Below are 19,125 nucleotides of genomic sequence, written 5' to 3' on the forward strand. Positions count from 1 at the left end.
CTCATCGCCCCGCACCCCGTTTTCCTCATATTGCCGCCAAGCCCAGCGCACCGGCTCACTACGCACGCGCGCCCCTTCCCCCTCGTTCCCATCAACTCCCGCGGCGGGCGCGGCCCTCCCGTCGTACCGCGCGCGGCCGGAAGCGGAAGTGAGTGCGCTGGTAATCATGGTGCCGCTGGGGTGGGGAAGGAGGTGCCGCCGCTGCCGGGAGCTCGGTGAGCGCGGTCGGAGCGAGACAGGGCGGCCCCTGGGGGTTGAGTGTGGGGTTGTGGTGGGCTCTGGCGGCGGGTGGCAGCGGAGCCGGACGGACTGAGGCATGGCTAAGCTAGGGGTGGGAGGACAGGCCTGCTTCTGCCCGTAGGGTGCGGGCTGCGGCGCGGTGCCGACGCCTGGAAGTGCTGCGGGGCCTTTGAGCTCCGGGAGGAGTTGTGTGGAGAACGGGGGTGTGCGGAGAACGGGGGTGTGCCCGCACCTGAAACGAGGCACGAACCCTGCCTGAGCCTCTGCCTTCCCGTCCCTCTGTTGCAGATGGGTTGTTACGGTCCCGCTTCAGGATACCGCAGTGAGCGGCGGTGAGCCATGGGGGAAAACAGTCCCGAAGGCAACGTTATCTACTATGAAGTGGACGATGACGAATTAACCCAAGATGACAATATGATGAGGTTTGCTGATAAAAACGGACTGGTTTCTTCATCGTCTGGGACGGTCTATGACAGGACAACTGTTCTCATAGAGCAAGACAGCGTGCTGGAAGATGATGAGGATGAAGGACAATGTGGTGATCACTTGCCTTTTTTACCAGAGGGTCATGAAGAAGGATTTCATTTAATAGCAGATCATGAAGGAATGTCCCAGGGTTACGTGCAACATATTATTTCTCCAGATCAGATTCACCTAACAATAAATCCTGGTTCAACTCCTATGCCAAGAAACATTGAAGGCGCAACACTCACTTTGCAGTCTGAATGCCCAGAAACCAAGCTTAAAGAAGTAAGTAGTTAAATATATTTTTAAATTCGTGCTGCTTGTGCTTAGTATTCATCTGATGACCTCAAATGCTTTGAAAAATATGGTGACTAAAAGTGTATGCCAGGAGGCAGGTAGCAGCTTTTCCTGTTCTTAAGGATCACCATATAGCTGGTTCTTATGAGTGATTCCGTCAAACCCACTGTTACTGTTAGCAGCAGTAGTGCTTTGTGTAGGGAGGAATAGTTGTGTTCTATGGTCCTTTGGTGCATCAGCAGCATAGCTGTGAATGTCTTCAGTTTTTAATCTCATATCTTGCTGTTCTCTTCTGAAGCAGCAGGAAGTGTTTTTTGACATCTGCAAGCTAGAGGAGAGTATGGCAACAAAAATACATTTACAGTAGCACTGTTTCTGTTAGTACTAGTGCTGTAGTACTAGTTCTGCTATTTTATTGTTTGGTTAATTATTTTTTGAGTTCAGCTAAAAAGAGCATGAGCTCTGTTATTCTGTGGTGAACCACACTCCTGAGAAAAGTGCATCTAAATTGCAGGTTAAAATCTACCCTCTCAGAATTAGCTAAAATACGAAGCTTAAGATGCCTTAAAATTCCTTTTTAGCTTTATTGTGTCACTCACAGGGAAACTGAGAAGAAAGCAAGAGAAACCTCAGAATACCATCTGCTATCTTAAAAGCTTAAGTTAGCTTCCGTGTTAAGATGGAGGCTGCTTCTAATTCTGTTTCCCTGATGAATTCTACTTGCATGCAAAGTGGTGATGGCTTGTAGGTTTGTTACTTCTTAGGTGCAAGGCCAAGTGGATTCAAATGCTGACATATTTCTAACAACTTTGCCCTACTTTCTTGGCCCTGCTGAGTTAAACTCTTACTGGTGCCTTAGCGAGTATCAGTGGCAATAGTATCAGCTGCTCGTGTAACTGATATTCAGTGTGAGTGAGAATTGCAGAAGTGAGCCCCTGCTTAGGAAGGAAGCTCGGTTTGAATGGTGTGAATAATTTAAATTAGCAGGCAGCCTTGATTATCGCTCACTCAGCAGCAAGGATACGGGGCTGTAGGAGGTCAGCTTTGCAATTAGTTGTGAAACTTCTGGAGCAAGGTTTGTGCAATGGACCCATCCAAGGGATTCTGTTTGCTCAAATATTATTCACACTAGTAGCAGCTGTATCCTCCCTTCGCTGCTAAAATGTTTAATTTTGGTATGTCAGTCGTGCCAGTATTTTCCTTTCTTTTAGAATAACAATCAGCTTGCAGTCTGCACTGTGTGAGAACAGTAGTTACATTGGTGTTGATGGCTTTACACATGCTGTTAAACTGATTTATTTTTCTATGCTGCCTTTTAGAAAAACGCTTGTAAGACCTGGAACTGCTTGATTCAGTTCTTTGTCTGAATTTATTTCCCATCTCTTGGCTTAATTTTCAAGGTGGGAGGGGAGGAATTGCACTATAATTTGAGTGCAGTGGAATTGAGTGTTGAGCAGACAGAGCTGTTTTCCTTTATTCAGTGATTTCAGATGGTTGGTGAGTTTTTGGAGGGGGAAAAAGAAGCTTTAAAACCTCTGAATGCTTGGGTCAGTTCTCAGTGCTACCTGTCCAATCCTTTTGTATTTCCAAAACATCTGAGGAGGTCCTAATAATGAAGATAAATGTTTTAACGTCTCATACTTTCAGGTCAACCTTAGACATTTGTGAAGGAAAGTTTTACACTCCTTTAAGTCCCTTTAACTTCCTGGTGTTGTCATAAACTTCTCTCGCTGTAATTGTCTGCATGACAATAAATGCAATTGCAGTCTTCTATTTCAGTTCCATTGATGTAGTTTTAATCGGTGGTGGTAGACAAAATGTAAACCTAAGGGAAAAATCCTAAACTGAAGACAATTTAAAGACAAACTGAGCAATTGGAGTGGCCTTTGGTTCAGCTTTTGTGAGTGGTGTTGATGATTGGACAATTTAGTTCTTAATTCTGGGGTAAATACTTAATGAAGACTTCTAGCTTCCCTCTGGTGTGTGAGGAGCGTATTATCTTCTGCAAAAAGCTGATGTGATACAACCACAGCCTTTGTCTTCAAAGCAGCTTGTTTCTCTACGCGTTGTATCCAGCCATCCCTGGCTTTTCCTGTAGCTGTCCTGTTTCTCTTGTGTTGCTTGCACATGGCAATGGTCTTTAGTACTTGCTGCTCTGACTGCCAGTCTTTCATGGTCAGTATCTACATCATTTCATGTGCATAATGTGTATGCGATGTGCTGAATTTCCTAATGTGAAAAGAGAATTAAGTGCTTTGCTGCTGTACGAGGAGTTTTATTTATTTGTAACAGTATTACTTCTGTCTCCAGCATCCTTCTAAATCTGCAGAATAACAATTTAGTCTTTGAAGAAAAGGAAGAGCTCTTCAAGGCCTTCCAACTGAACGTGTCACTGCCATCTTCCTTTAAGTGGGTACATGGCAGCTAGGGACCAAATCATTACTATGTAATAAACATTCTCCTTTTCCTTTCGCTTTCTAGGCCTAACTGTAACCACAAAGGACTCTTCACCTAATAGTTTCTAGGTAGCTCATGTCTCTGTCAAATCCCTTTTATTATGGGAAGCACAGTGGAAAACAGCCTATAATGCAGCATGTAAAACTAATTACCAGCTGCCTTAAATTTCTGAAGGGTAAGAATTGACTTTCAAACTGATACAAATTGTACTGAATCTGGAGATCTCTGGTGGACATAATGTGCACGTTTTCTTCTAAGAAAAATGTGCTTTCTGACCTTGTATGGTCTGTATTTTACAAGTCTGTAGTTTTCCTTCTGTTTTGGTAGGCTCAACACACAACCAAATTTATTAATTATCTATATTGTAATGCCCTTATATTTGTTGGTAACTATTAGTGTAATATATGTGTTCCAGATCCCATTAATTATCCTTGTGGCATCGTATTACATCAGTGAGAGCTTACAGAGCACAGGTCAGGGGATGCCATGTTGTTGTGTTTTGAGCCCCCAAGCTGTGGTAATTAAAGAGCAATGAGTTTCAAGTTTTCTGATGGATGTATAGATAAAGCAACAAGAGAAGAACAATTGTTGAGACTCATAGATGTTACATGCTGGTTATCTATAGGTTCATTTACCTCCACTGTGGCACCAAACTACAACTCAGTGGGTTTTTTGTTTGTTAGTTTTAAATTTTCTTTTTGAAGGCGGTCTGAAGTGTTTTCTAAGTAGTAATGCTGTGTGCTGTGAGGTAGGTGTTGAGTGCCTTGGTAAAGAGGAAGACTGCTGACCATGACCTGCTAGATTATCTTTCTGTCTAGTTGTTAGAACACTAAATCTGATGGTTTCTGCTCCTCTGTTGTGACTTTGCATCACCTTTCTAAGAATTTCAGAATTAACATAATCTGGAATGCTTCTTCTGTTTCTTGCCTGTCAAGCATCACGTTCTCTCCTGGGCTGTATAATTACTTTTAGATGTTAAGGATTCTCAGCTGAAACAGTCAAATGAAAGCCGTCAGTCTGATAATTAATGTTGGAGGGAGATTACTCAAGCATATCAAGGCCTACTCCTTTTTCTTCACAAGAGAGAATGAGATTTAATTAAGTGTTACGACTTGCACGCTGGAAGTTTCCTGACGTGGTCTCTGCCTGCCTGTTGCAGAAGATGGGAAAGCTGTCAAATCTAATTCATATGGAACTGTTTCCTGGTGATCTAAATGGCTGTGAAATCTGTGGCACCCATGATGTGAAGCACCCTGTTTAATTCAGTATGCTTCAGGCATGAGCTGTTTGAGTGAACACAGGAGAAGAACATAGCACGACGAAGGCTGCTTTTGAGAGAAAATTAAGTAACACCGTAGGAGACTTAAAAATTTGTAGATTCCTTCAGGGTGTTACTTCAGCACACAGGCTGGTGTTTTGAGGGTCAGCTTGTGAAAGTACATCCTTCCTTGTCTTCCTCCTCTGTAAATAGCTCTGCTATAAGCAGTGGAGATGCTCTGGATGGGAATAGTGGGTTGGTTTGATATAATTTTGGGGATCCTTTTCAACTTTTCTGACTATATATGTATGGAATTATTATTTTTTTCCCTTTTTTCCTTTTCAGTTAGTTTCCTATTCTGTAAGGTCAGCCTGCTTTCCAGTGCACACCACTCTTTACATGGTACAGCAGATCTATTAGTCTGATAATTAAACTGTTTGTTATTTTTTTCTTTCCTTTCACATCAGAATCCATCACATTGTCTCCAGATTCCAGGAATGATTAAAAATCAATCATGCAACATTTATATCCCATAGGTTAAGAGATACCAGTGCACTTTTGAGGGCTGTCCACGAACCTATAGCACTGCTGGAAACCTGCGCACTCACCAAAAGACACATCGTGGGGAATACACTTTTGTCTGCAACCAAGAAGGCTGTGGCAAAGCCTTTCTTACCTCTTACAGCCTCAAAATCCACGTTCGAGTGCACACGAAGGAGAAGCCGTTTGAATGTGATGTGCAGGGCTGTGAAAAGGCATTCAATACACTGTACAGGTAGGGATTCTCTGTGTATTTCTTTTGGAGAAATGTGGGAAATGGGTGCCAAAATGGCACAGATGTCCAGGATGACAGAACTTGTAATTATGTACTTAGCTTCTTTATTTTATGGTAGTTTTGAAGGTGGTGCACAGGCACGAGGAATTCTCAGATTCTATGAGGACTTCAGAAGTGATATCAATTACATACATTAAGCATTTGATCCTGTCTTGTACATTGGAGTGGATGGCTTGCTTGCCTTGGAGAGAGGCTGGCTTGTGTGACAAACCATAAGAGGGATTTGTTTTTAACTCATTTCAGGTTGAAAGCACATCAGAGACTTCACACAGGGAAAACATTTAACTGTGAATCAGAAGGCTGCAGTAAATACTTCACAACACACAGTGACCTGAGGAAGCACATTCGAACACACACAGGAGAAAAGCCATTTCGGTAAGTTACTGGATGGCAATCTTTACTGCTCTGGAACTTCTGTAATGGATTGCCTGTGCCAAAAGACAACCATTGCTGTCATTAATGAAAACTTATTTTTGTACCAAAAGACAGTATTACTGCCACGAATGAGAACTTGTTTAAATAAAATGAAGGAGGCTAGCTTTTGAGCATGTTTGTTCCAGAACTCTCTCAGATGTCTGTAAAAGTGGATGAAATAACTGTCTTCAAATGACCAGAACCATCAGGTTAGAATATTCTTTTTTAGACAGAAATATATCCCAAGATGAACATGTTTGTGAAACGCATTGCTGCTTCTCTGTTGGGATGCAGTGTTTATTCCACAACAGCTCACCAAACCACCAAATGATGAATTTGTGTTTGAATTTTAAAATCACAGTCAGAATCCTGCCTACATAGCGTGCTTAGCAGCAGGTGGGAGTTGTAAATGACTAGCAGAGATTAGTATCAGGCCAGCCCTTTGGAGTCCTGTGACTATTGCAGTGCATGACAAGAGGTGGTAACACGTGTGAAAGAATCTTGATGCTAACTCTTCCCTGATCTTTTGTCCAGGTGTGAACATGACGGCTGTGGAAAGGCTTTTGCTGCAAGCCACCACCTCAAAACACATGTTAGGACACATACTGGTGAGTCTGAGGGGTTTGGTTTTGCTTTAATTGAGTCTCTTTAGTTTGTACTAACTCTTAGGATCCTAATATGTGTTTATCCTTGCATATAAAATAATCTAGCAAGGACATTTAATTAGATGTTTTACCTATCAGGCAAGGTAATCATGTTTTTTACCCTTACATGTAATTCATAAAAACAAAAACTCTTTCATAGCAGCACTGGCACAATTGCTTTTATTCTTTAAGTTACACAATACATTCAGGATTGCTAAACACAGCTATTTAAATAGATACAACTCAGTGAATCTGCTGTGAATCATTTATTTCCTAGATATCTCTAGGAATATATCTTTCGACCTGTGTTGAGCAAACTGGTAACGTGCAAACGTAGGTGGGCAGTCAAAAATTCAGCTCATATTTCAGATGAGAACAAAGAAACAGAACCACGAAGAAAAGTCACCTCCATTTATGCTTCACAGGTCTTGAGTATCATCAGCATGTTTCACAAATGTGTCAGTAATGATGCATACGAGTTAAATCCTGTGTTCGTGTGTCAATTCACTTGATAAAATGGGAGCTTTTGTTTGCAAGGCTCTTTCCAAGAATGCTGAGTGTACGAAGTGGCATTATAATGACTCTCAAATCTATTCATGCAAGTTCCAACATGCCAGGTAGTAATTACTCACTGTTTTCCAGAGTATCATTAAGAGCATTTGTGGGATGGGACCCTGCCTTTTGAATAGGGCACTGTTATGGCAGGTTAAGGTACTGTTTGTTAGCTGTTACTGCTGCTGGCTTGGCTGTAAGTAGCAATTTGTATAGAGAGAAAGGTACTTCTTTTTCTTATCAGTATGTGCACTAGTGCAGAAAGACTTTGAAGTACCTGACCTATGTTAAGTTTTTGCCTTTTATACTAACTGAAGTTGTGTTTTGGAGAAAAACGTGCTTCTATGTATATAATGCTATTATTATCCCATGTAGTTTAAAAATATGTCTCATATAAGTTTGTCATGTGTGTTTCATGCTGCCTGTAGGGGAGAAGCCCTTCTTCTGTCCCAGCAATGGCTGCGAGAAGACTTTTAGTACGCAGTATAGTCTCAAGAGTCACATGAAAGGCCATGAGAAAGGACATACCTACAATGCACTTCCCAATAACAACGTGTCTGAGGTTAGTAGCAGTCTGTAGGCAATTCTGTACGTGGTCGTGCTGTCCCCTGTGAACTCTTTATGTTTCAGTCAGCACTCTGTAAATACATGTTTGAAGTAAAAGAAAGGCTGACTATGAATGGCTGGAATTTTTATTTTCCACAGGCTGCTTTGCTCGTGCTCCTTTAAAATTCTTTGTTGCTTAATTTTTTGGAAAGCAACCTGCCCCCTTTTTTAAGTATTTAACTCAATTTCTTTTCTTCTTTACAGGATACAAGCCACTCGCTTTGTCTGAGTGACTTAAGCCTCATATCAACAGATTCAGAGCTGCGGGAGAACTCCAATCTAGTGAGTTATTGTCTCTGAATTGCTTCACTTGTAATTTGAGTTAGGTGGTTTTTTCCCCTAACAATGTGCTTCACCTGTTGACTGGAATACAGTAGATGAGATATGTATGAGTGGTTGCTTCTGTTTCACTTAGTCCAGCCTGCAGCATGCTCTCCTTTCATTCTATTACTAGGAGAGATGTACTCTGCCACAGAATAATTGATGAGAGTTGCTTTAGGTGTACTAAATACTGCCTTTTTGGTGTGCCTTGTTGCAGTTTGCAGGAGGCTGCCCTCTTGACAAGTATGTGTGTTTCCTACACGCTCTACTCAGTCTGTCAATCTGACATTCTTGTGTCCTTTTTGGGATGTTGGAACAATATTTGTGATTTGGACTCTGGGTGAAGTTTTTCCTGTGATCGGTGCTGTTCTTTCTTTTAATGGTTAGGAGACAGTTTTTTTCTCAAGAAAAAGAAAGTCAACAGCAAATTCTAGCATTAACTTTTCAATATAAAAACAAAATTGGATTGGTTAGAAGGAAAAAGGTTGGAGTGAAGAGTATATGCAGATGACATTAGTATCTAATGTTTGTCAGAGGTGCAGCTGTGATAAGCTTTCAGCTGTAGGATTAGAGCAGACCGAGCAGTAAATCAAGGAGGTAAGCAGTTGATATACTGTCCAGCATGTTTCATCTGCCTGGGTGGGGAGTTTTGTACGTGTCCAGACTAAGCATGACGAGTTCACCTCTCAAAGAGATCAGACAGAAATACAGAGAGGCAAATATTCAGGCAAGCTTTTGGTTTTGTACAGTTGTGTAAGGTCTTCATTAAATCTGCTACTGAGAGAAACCTTATTTGGGGCAGAACTAGTATTACGTATTTAAACTTTCAGGATATTTTCCATAGCCTTTTCTGTTTAAATTTGGGTTTTAGGTATTAGTTGGATCACTTCTATAGAATAGTTTGTTGTATGACACAGTCACTTAATTAGGTTATCAAAGATTAGCTTTCAGGTGCCCCTTAAATAGATTACATCTTTATGCAAGCACATCAGTGAATAAAGCTGTAAGTGCTTGAAGAGCCTGTTCAGGAAGTAATTGCACTTTATTGGCTCTTTTAACTCAGAGCTGATATAAATGACTCCAAAGTCTAGCAGCAGAATAACCAAGTGAAAGAGAATGTATTTTAGAAGAAAATCTTAGTGATTAAATCATACCGTTTTTAAAAGCTCAGCATATGATTTTACTGTAATTCTATTCTTTTCTTATTGGTAACTGGTGACTGAGGTTAAATTTTACATGGAGGAAAATTATACACTGATAAGACTGTGTCCTTATTGTGTACTTCAATAGGGAAGCAGCATGTAGGTTTTTAATATATTTTATTGCTTCAGTAATGTGTCAGTAGTGCATAGTCCAGGTTATTATCTAAGCAAGCTATTTTGTTTCTGCTCCAGAAAAGGTTTTGCAAACACACCAAATTAGTGTCTTTTTCTATTTCTAGCCAAGTGTTACAAGAAGCAATGTTTAAACAAAGTATCGATGCAGAAGAATATATTATATAAAAGAAGAATATATATATTTAAAAGGACTTGCTTATTTTTGTAAGGATTTCCTCATCGTGTTGGTCAATTTGATTGTGGGCAATAAAAACTAAATGTAATTTTATGTTTTATGAATGTATGTGACGTGCAGTATGCTCTGTTTCCTGAAGTTGCCTGGTTAATTGGGCAGAGGTTTCTGATGTTGATATGTTACCTGACTGGGACTTGTGCTATTGATGGAGACCCAAGATATAACGTCTTCCTCTTTTCTTTTTATTTGCCAGACACATGGACAAGATCTTAGCACAATCTCACCAGCAAGCATCTTTGAGTCTATGTTTCAGAGCACAGATCACACCACAAATCAGGAAGACTCTAAGCAGACAGGTACAAATTGTATCTGCAATATTTTAAGGAAGTTTTTTGACAGCTTTCCCTCTCTGCACGCATATGCTTGGTTCAGCAACTCAAACTGAAGTCTGCTGCCCTACATAAGTTTAAGTAGCAAACAGGAAACTTCAGCTTCCACACTGCAGTGCTTTGGTGTTGAAATACATTCGCAGATGGTGAAACACTTGTGCAGTGGCAGGGGAATGGACTGTGTATTTACAGCATGCCCTTGTTCAGTCCCAACACTGATGCTCTTGGATGTCTCATATAAATATCTTCTTTGAACTTTCTCTTGATGGAGCTGCACAAATGTGCTGATGGAGAAGGCTTTTTAGAGAGAGCTAGTGGGGGCAATCAGTTTGTGTGTAGTGGTCAGTGTTACCAGCTTCCTGAATTTGGACCTGCTTTTAGATTCCACTGTCTAGTGCTGTATGTTCTTGAACACTAGTCTGAAGACATGAAAAATGCTAGTGCTTTACTTAGCAAAAACCTGTTAGCTAGCTGGTAACTGTATTGAGGGAGCTGTTTATTCAGGTATGATGAGAACTGACGTATGTATACTTTTTTCTTCGTTTCCTTTGACAGCTGCCTTGATTGAAGCTTTTAATGGTCATGCAGACTCAGTCACTGCTGTTCCGCCTTCTGCAGGAGATTCAGCATCGTTGTCACTTCCACTTGTACTGCAGCTTGGCATCTCTGAGCCTTCACATTCAGCACTACAAGCCTCAGCAGCACCTGCTGCTCCCTCCTCCGTAGGAACCAGCTCACAGCAAGCTGCATTTGGAAATCCTGCAACTGTTTTACAATCCCCAGAAGTGCCTGTTCCTCACAGCACACAGTTTGCAGCCAGTCACCAAGACTTCCTGCAGCACACTCAGACACCACCGCAGCCCATTGTACAAGGACTTTCAGTGGTTGCTGGGGCACCTGCCCCAACAGCATCAAGTGCCACTGAGCCCCTGCCAGCTGTAGTTCAGACTGTGCCTGTTGGTGCGAACTCTGTTCTGACTAGCAATCCAACCATAACAATTACTCCTTCTCAGAGCACCGCTATTCTGCAGTCCAGCATCGTCATGGGAGAGCAAAACTTGCAATGGATATTAAATGGTGCCACTGGTTCTCCACAAAGCCAAGAACAAATGGTTAGTATACTCAGCGTAGCTTTGAAACAGCTTGCACCATCCCTGTTCCTCCTCGAGTGAATGAATGGCTGCAAGTAGTATGAGCAAGCATGGCAGCTTCTTAACAATTCGTTAATTCAGTTGTCAAAAACCACAAGCTGTGTTGACAGGCATGTAGTGCAGAGGGAGACAACTCATCATCTTCAGGACTACTGAAATAATATGCTTAGTTTTGGAATAGCCAGAACCAAATAGAATGTTAATTAAATTAGTGTTTTCTTATGTGTTCTCTTTGGAGTATCTGCTGCTTTTGCATGCAGATATTTAGAGTTTGAACAACAGAAATTTGTTGGGAATCGACTCTCACTCTTTCTTATTTATTTTTTTTTCCTTTAAGCCACAAGTTCCAAAAGTAGTAGAAAAGGTCTTTTTTACCACTGCATTACCAGTAGCTGGCAACACAGGTAAGCATGTTTGATACCAAACTTCTTTTTGTCTCTTTCTCTGGTAATAGTGTTAGCTTAACCAGGATATGTGGTGATTTTAATTGCTTCTGCAAGCAGTCTGCCTGTCAGAAAGGTGACATACTGTTCTGTATAAAAAAAATTTAGACCAGATTTCTAAAATCTGGGCTCAGCCTGTTCAGGTTGGCCATCAGCAGAGAGTACCTGTCTATATTTTTTTCTTGTTTACTTTCTGCTGATGGTATTCATTGTGCTTGAAAAATAAGAAGTAATCTCTGCTTTGAGGTGTCTTAACGATTTGTCTCTCGTGTGGTGAGATCATGCTGTTTAGTTACGTGTGTTTTAATTTTGTTTCACCTTCAGGAAATCCTGTTCAGCAGATTGGTCTCAGCGTTCCTGTCATTATTATAAAGCAGGAGGAAGCCTGCCAGTGTCAGTGTGCCTGCCGAGACTCTGCCAAGGACAAAGTCACCATTAAGAAGGAGAATTCCTCACCTGAACCGAAAGCTTCGGAGCAGCCAGCTCCCCAGCTGCAGCCTCAGACCTTTCCTTCCTCTTCCTCTTCCCCTTCTCCCTCACGTGGGCAGAGCAGTCAAATAGTTAACCCTTCAGACTTACAGACTGAAACATTAAGTGCCATGGATGTATCGGACTTCCTGTCCCTCCAAAGTCCTGAAACCCCATCTAATATAATTCCAATCGAAGCACTACTGCAGGGTGAGGAAGAAATTGGTCTGAATAGCAACTTCTCTAAATGAAGATGTTCTGGATTTTCTTTTGCACCTGGAGGGTAAAACCTTCCTCTTAGAAGCAGAAACTGAAGGATCGATTCTTTTTCCTTCCTCTTTGGAAGTTTTGTGGCTTATTTCTGCTTCACAGATGTCATCTTAGTCACGTCCCAGGTACATCCATCTTTAAGAATCTATCTAAAAATAGAAAAGGACAAAAAAAAAAAAAAAAAAGCTAAGTTATATATGAACTGTTTCGGCTGCACTGTCTGTCACTTTTGCTTGTCATATGTGAACACGGAAGTTAAGGTTACTCGTGTGCAAAAAGATTTTAAAAAGAAAAGGGGGTTAGTTTGTCTCCAATTGCACATCGCTTACATTTGGGTTTAAGGTACTGGCAGCGAGTGAGTCTTTGTTACAACTCCTTGGGTCTATGATTTTTTTCTTTTGTCTCTTATGTCTGATACTAACCATGCACTATAAGGGGAGCCCAGGACAGGAATTTGCTGTAGGAGAAAATGGTTTCGTTGTAGTAGAAGGTGATTTTTATCTGCATTTTTATTGGAATGTGATTGTCACGTCACTGAGCTGGGTGTTAATGCCTGGGTTTGCGTTGTACTGTGGCTATTACTGAAGCCTACAGAAGAGTTTGGGGAGCTTATTGCAGGAGAGCACAAAGTACTTGTGCTCCTGATAGATCTGTTCATTTAATTTAACTAGGACTTAAAATGTGGTGGCAGATGTATGGAAACACTATGGGAGCCCCTGCTCACTCAGACTCGAGAGTCTGTTTGCCTGTCTTTGAAGGATGCAGTGAGTTCCAGTATTGTCAGATTGGTGCCTGCTGCTCTTTTGATTCATTTGGCTCTCTTCAGAAACGAGTCATCCTCTTAAACAAGCCCTCCAATCGATTAATCAGGAGCACGGTGCCTTTGCTGATTGCTCTCATCTTTTGTCAAGAAGAACTCTAGGAAAATTTTCAGAATGATTTGATGTAACTTCAGTTTGGGTTCAGTGAGTTTCTCCTTCAGCTGCCCAGAAATGCTTCCTCTTTTCTGTTCAGCTATATAGTTTCTGCCTGAATCTGCCTCCAACCTAATGCAATGCCAGCTTTTTGTGCACGGGGCTATTTCTTGACTAAAAAATGTTACACAACATAGTAGTTTTTCATATCAAACTATATTCTAACCTACTCAGGGTAAATAAAACACAAACCCCCCTTCCACCAAAAAGCCTGTAATGTTGCAATAAATGCAGTCTCATTCTAAATGGTTTATTTATGCTGCATTATTTTAAAAGATGTAATTTTATAGTATTTTATCCATCTTTCTGGCTTTGGCTGTCAGTCTTTTGTGCTAAAGGAAAGAATATTAAATAGTCTTTATTCAGTTTACAGTGTTGTCATTAGTGAGATACAAAGATAACGACTATAAGCCAATTAATGTGGACTGTCTCTGCGCACTAAATTTAGGAATGCAAACTCCTAGTGGATAGAGATCTTTCACTCTTCTTTGCTCCTATCTGATCGTAGCCGCTGTCTGCACCTGTGGGGGGAGTGATATGAATGCAGCCAGAGCTCCCCGAGATAACCTGATGATTTGAAGGCTTTTTAACTCTCTTGTGATGTTCTCTGTGCAGCCTTACCACACCACTGTCAGTCTTAGCTGAGACAGTGGCTTAAGCTATCTCACTGTCTTGCAAATGCACTGCCATGGCACAGCTGGAAATGGGCTGAAAGGAACTGGATTTTCACCTCTCTGTCAACTTACTTCCAGTTGTTAAATGCAGAAGGGTAAAACAGGGGTTGTCCGTTCAGGTGAGTGTGAGGGAGGAGAGACTGTGGGAAGTGCTGTGTCGCTCTGCTAGGACAGAACACTCTTGCTAATTGCAGTGATGAGTTCAGAGGCATCACCTGAACTGGAAACGTGCTGCTGATGTTTCCTGTCTGGGAGCACTGGCTCACATTGCAGTGCTATGCAGTCTATTACAATGGGGATGTGGGTCCTGCAGCAATAAGGTTTGCATCCATGGAACATGGATTAACGAAGCATCTGATGTTTTGTTCTTGTAATGGCAATCTCTTGAGGACAGTGCGGTGGTGTGGTCCCCTTTGTTTTTCTTTTCCCTACAGTATCATTTTGTGATGCAGTCTGGTTGTGTGACAGCAAGAACTGCTTTCAACACAGAAGAAACAGCCTCAAGTCTGCGTGAGTGGAACTGTCCTCCCTTGAGTGAGTCTCCTTGCCCCTTTCCTTGGCATAGTGTGGCAGTGGTGCTTGAGGGTGTGTGGATGTACTTCTGTGTGCGCATGTGAGAGTTTGCTAATGCAAGAGCACATAGATTCCCCTTGAGATGTGGGGTTTTCTCTGATGGGGACAAGATGTGCCCTGAAATGTGACAGCTGAGAGGTTTAGCAACCTTTTCTGAGCCTTTCCATCCTTCAGGGAAGCATTTTTTCCTTTCTAGCCTGGCTACTTATGACTTAGTTCACATAAAATATGCTTGTGATTAGGCCAGGTAGCATCTTCAGAAACTCCCTTGTGGTAGAAATGAGTGAAAAAACATCTGCCAAAGGCTTTGAAATTAGAAGTTAATTTGGAGGTGTGGTGATTGGCAGCAGCAAGATGCTGCATACATCCTTTCTGAGTGGAGATAAGAGGTTAACCCCTCTGCTTTCTCTTCACAGCTACTGTTTCATATTGGTGTTTTAGGAGAAGCAATGCGTTCCAGTTTTATATTGACTTTTAGGTGTGTTGGGTTTGCAGTTTTCCTCTTTATATGTGTGTCAGACAGGTGTTGATTTAGGTGAAACTAATTAAAGCTTGTAATAAGGGAAGAAGAGTGTGATTCTGAGCACACAGGCTGTGAGCTGTGCATCCCAGCTGTTGTGTTGTACAATACTTGCTTTTGTTCTTTCACTGTTGATCTGTTTTCCACGCGCTGTGTATCTGATATGTTTCACAGTGAACATTTGCATCATCCCCAGTGCTGTGTGATCAAACGTTGTGCTGCTGGGTGGTTGTGAACATGCTTGGAAGGGAAGTAGGTGTGTGAGCAGCTGGCATGAGAGGACAATCAATCACAGCAAAGCCCTGTGATTCCTTAGTGCCAGGGAGCTTATCATAGGATCGTTTGAGTTGGAAGGGCCTCTTAAAGGCCATCTAGTCCAATCCCCTTGCAATGAATGGACATCTACAGCTCCATCAGGTGCTCAGAGCCCAGTCCAGCCTGACCTTGAATGTTTCCAGGGGTGGGACATCCCCCACCTCTCTGGGCAATCTGTGCCAGTGCCTCAGCACCCTTATTGGGGGGGAAAAAAAAAAACAAAACTTTTTTATAGCCCCCTTTAAATACTGGAAGGCTGATATCAGGTCTCCCTGCAGCCTTCTCTCCTCCAGGCACAGCCACAGCTGTCATTGCAGAGCAGTTTTCCATCCTTCAGATCACTTTTTGTGGCCCTTCTCTGGACGTGTTCCAACACAGGTCTGTGTCTCTCCTGTACTGGGGGCTCCACGTCTGGACACAGCACTCAAGGTGAGGTCTCACCAATGCAGAGCAGAGAGGCAGGATCACCTCCCTTGCCCTCCTGGCCACGTTGCTTTGAATGCAGTCCAGGATACAGTTGGCTCTCTGGGCTGTGAGGGCACAGTGCTGGCTCGTATCCTTTACCTCCAAGCCCTTTTCAGCAGTTTGGTGTCATCTGCAAACTGCTGAGAGTGCACACAACCTCACTGTCAGTGGCACTGCTGAAGATGTTTAAGAGCATCGACCCCAGTACTGACCTCTGAGGGACAGCACTGGTTGCCCCAGCATTTAGCATATTCATAAAATTTTATTAAAAAGTGTGGAGCTTCTGTCACTGTAGATCTTGTAAGACATAGGATTTCCTGCTAGTGTGCTGGAGCCTCTGAGAGCAGTGTGTCCTCCCTCTGCAAAATCTGTACTTCATGAATTCCTTGAATGATCATCAGTCAGAGAGCACGACTGCTCGAGGTCCACCTGTGTTAAAGGATTTGCTGTTTTGTGGCTTGTGGGGATTTATTGGTTACTTACATTTTCTGTATGGGTGCAGAAGCTGAAATACGTAGAATGGGTCTGGTTACCAACATCGGTGGTTTTAGTGGCCAAGCAGTGACCCAAGCAAGCAGACTTGGCATGCAGTAGAAGGCTGTGGAAATTGCTTTTCATGCTTCTAGTTGAATGAGGAATGGGAAATCAGCACTGTTGAAATGCTGGTACTGAATTACATAGAACAAGTACGAATTGGGCACTTCTGTAATGCTGACTGTGTCCAGAAAGACTAGTTCGCAGAACCTCATACTGGTATCTAAAATGCACTTTAGGTTATTTTATCTTTAACCCAATTGCTGCAATTTCTTTTGTATATACTTTCACAAAGTTTATTTTCGCTCTGAGTAAAAGTTAACAGGGGTGTGCAAAGATGAGCACTTAACTCGGTGCAATACTTGTAGCTAAAGATCATTGTCCCACGTGGTCAGTCTGTCTGTGTCTGTCTAATTGAATATATATAATAACTACTAGCTCAGTGACATATTGCCCTACCCTGTCTATACCCACGAGAAATTATGCATCGTTAGCAAATGTCCGATCTATGCAAATATTTCACTGAGAGCACTGTGCTTTAGCAGGCCTTTTCTCTCACGCTTTCTGGTGAGCTGCTTGTCACTTCTGTTGGAAATCAGTACCTTCTTGCAGCCACGATCCTGGCTTTGTCCCTTCTCCTTTCTCCTCCCTCCTCCTGTCCCAGGAGTGCAAACAGAAGTGACAAGCTGTTCCAAAACAGGCATGTTGCACCTTTAAAATTTGTCTTTGCCAGATCAGTTTGATGTCATGTTATCTGCCTTACTGCGGAGGGTGGCACTTCTCTGTCATCTGAGATGTTGTGTTTGCAACTGCAGCAACGTTGTTAAACTGTTTACAGTACTCTTCCCACGACAACTATAATTAAGACACTGAGAATGAACTAATGAGTGGCGTGCTGGTTGTGGAACTTTAGTTGGGCTGTAATTGACCTTGAAGTTGATTAGAGATGAAAAGCTGTTCTTGATGGGTTGGGGTTGGAAGCACAGGTGGTAACTGGAGCAAAGGGCAGCCAGGGCTGTGCTGCAGCTTGGTGCCATGCTCTTCATGCTGCTGGCTGGCTGTGTGACCTCAGGCACGTCGCTCAGCCTCTCCAGGCCTCAGTTTCCTCCCTGTAAAACAAGGATGTTGAAACCTGTCTTTGTAAAAATGACATCGGAGTGAGCAGTCCTTTGCATCAGTGATCTGAGCTAAGTGGGCAGAAATGTGAGAGTCAATTTGGACTGTAAGGCAAAAAGGAAGGAAAAAAAAAAAAAAGCATGTCTTTAATAAACCCTGCAAATTTCTGGTTGCATAGTTTTTAATTGGTATACTATTTTCTCCTTAGCGTATTTTGGAAACAATGTCAAGTTTTTATAAATGTTACCTGTAGCTGATCCTCATGGACAGGGCTGAACTTTTAACTTTTTTGCGTCTTGTCTTGATATATATCTCATGTTCTAGGAGTTGGAATCTGTGTCTGCACTGAGAAATGCAAATTAAACTGGATATTTATGTAGTAGTGTACATAGTCTAAGTGTGTGTGTTCTTGGAACTAGTTTAAAAATCCCACACCATGCTTTTGGTGGTGTGCAAGCTGGCCAAAATTTGGTTCATTATGCAGTGTACACTTTCTCAAATAAATGCCATTTCTACTTTTTCTTACAAGAAATTTTTTTCATACGATCTTTTTCAGCAAAATCAAGGGTATGTTTCTGCAGTACCGTAGTTACAGTAGCTGGTATTTCTTGCTGTGTCGCTTTGTGTCTTTCCACTTGCTTCTAGAACCGGAGCTGTGTCTGACCCTTGTTGTGGAGAGTGGCAGTCGTTGTGTTTCACACCAACTAGCATCAATAAGGCAGGCAGGGATGTGTGAACCTCAGGCCTGGTCAGTTACCCACGTCGGCTTCAGCATTGATATCTGCGTAACAGCCAAACCGGGACGTCCAGGAGAACATAGGCTGTCTAGTGACTGCTTTTGTTTTGTTTGACACGTATGGGGAGCTGGGCAATGATCTTGGAGATGATAAAATAAAAGAAAACCCCAGTTTTTCAAGAATGTGTTTATGGTATTAAAGGAATTTATTTAACTATGAAACACGGGAACAAATGTGCTTACATTGAGCAATGTGAAGATGTTAGTTACAGGTACAGTACTTCCAAAGGAAGAGCATCTCCAAAACCCCCCAAAAAAGAGTAAATATGAATTTGTATTTTTTGAAGAATGTAAAATGTGAAATAATGGTGTTTGCTTAATTGCTCATTTTGTATGAAGTTAATATTGTACTTTGAAATATCTACAAAGAAGTGGAAATTAACTTTTTTTGGAATTGAAAGCAATATTAATACTAATGGAATCCTAATTAAATGCTTATTTAAACACTGTGTTACAATAGTCTTTACTCAGGGTCCTGACAAATTATTTGGGAGATAAGCATGAGCATCGTTCCTTCTGATACACGTCAGCACTTTCTAAGTTCAAAATCAGTTTATTTTTCAACATTTGCTTTTTAATATAATATCACAGGGCTTTTTATTGGCCCCACTCCCCCTGGAGCTCTCATCTTCCTCCTAGAACGGAATGAGCGCTATAGAAACGCCTGCCCTTCCATTATTACAATGGCGGCCGGAAGTGCAGAGCGGCACCTCCCTATGGCGGCCGGAAGTGCAGCGCGGCACCTCCTTCCGGTAGCCGGAAGCGGAAGTGGCTCTCACATGCTGAGAGTGCAGCGAGCGGCCCTGGCGGGGTTGGTTCGGGCCGCGGAGGGGCTG

General features: G+C 42.1%; 1 protein-coding gene across 2 annotated transcripts; it reads left to right on the forward strand.

Annotated features, from left to right (window-relative positions):
• The first annotated feature begins 128 nt into the window (after window positions 1–128).
• Window positions 129–12,507, forward strand: MTF1 (metal regulatory transcription factor 1). 2 transcript variants are annotated; one of them, XM_019622814.2, is made up of 11 exons: window positions 129–148; window positions 529–990; window positions 5,254–5,492; window positions 5,796–5,927; window positions 6,501–6,574; window positions 7,591–7,724; window positions 7,973–8,050; window positions 9,855–9,957; window positions 10,546–11,102; window positions 11,479–11,545; window positions 11,909–12,507. In XM_019622814.2, the coding sequence occupies exons 2-11, from the start codon at window positions 580–582 to the stop codon at window positions 12,301–12,303; spliced, it is 2,190 nt and encodes a 729-aa protein (XP_019478359.1). In that variant the 5' UTR covers window positions 129–148; window positions 529–579; the 3' UTR covers window positions 12,304–12,507. The 2 variants fall into 2 exon arrangements, with proteins under 2 accessions (XP_019478359.1, XP_003212596.1); XM_003212548.3 differs by having other exon boundaries at window positions 132–215.
• Window positions 12,508–19,125: the final 6,618 nt, after the last annotated feature.

The sequence above is a fragment of the Meleagris gallopavo genome, chromosome 25 (genome assembly GCF_000146605.3).
Source record: "Meleagris gallopavo isolate NT-WF06-2002-E0010 breed Aviagen turkey brand Nicholas breeding stock chromosome 25, Turkey_5.1, whole genome shotgun sequence".
Lineage (NCBI taxonomy): Eukaryota > Metazoa > Chordata > Aves > Galliformes > Phasianidae > Meleagris > Meleagris gallopavo.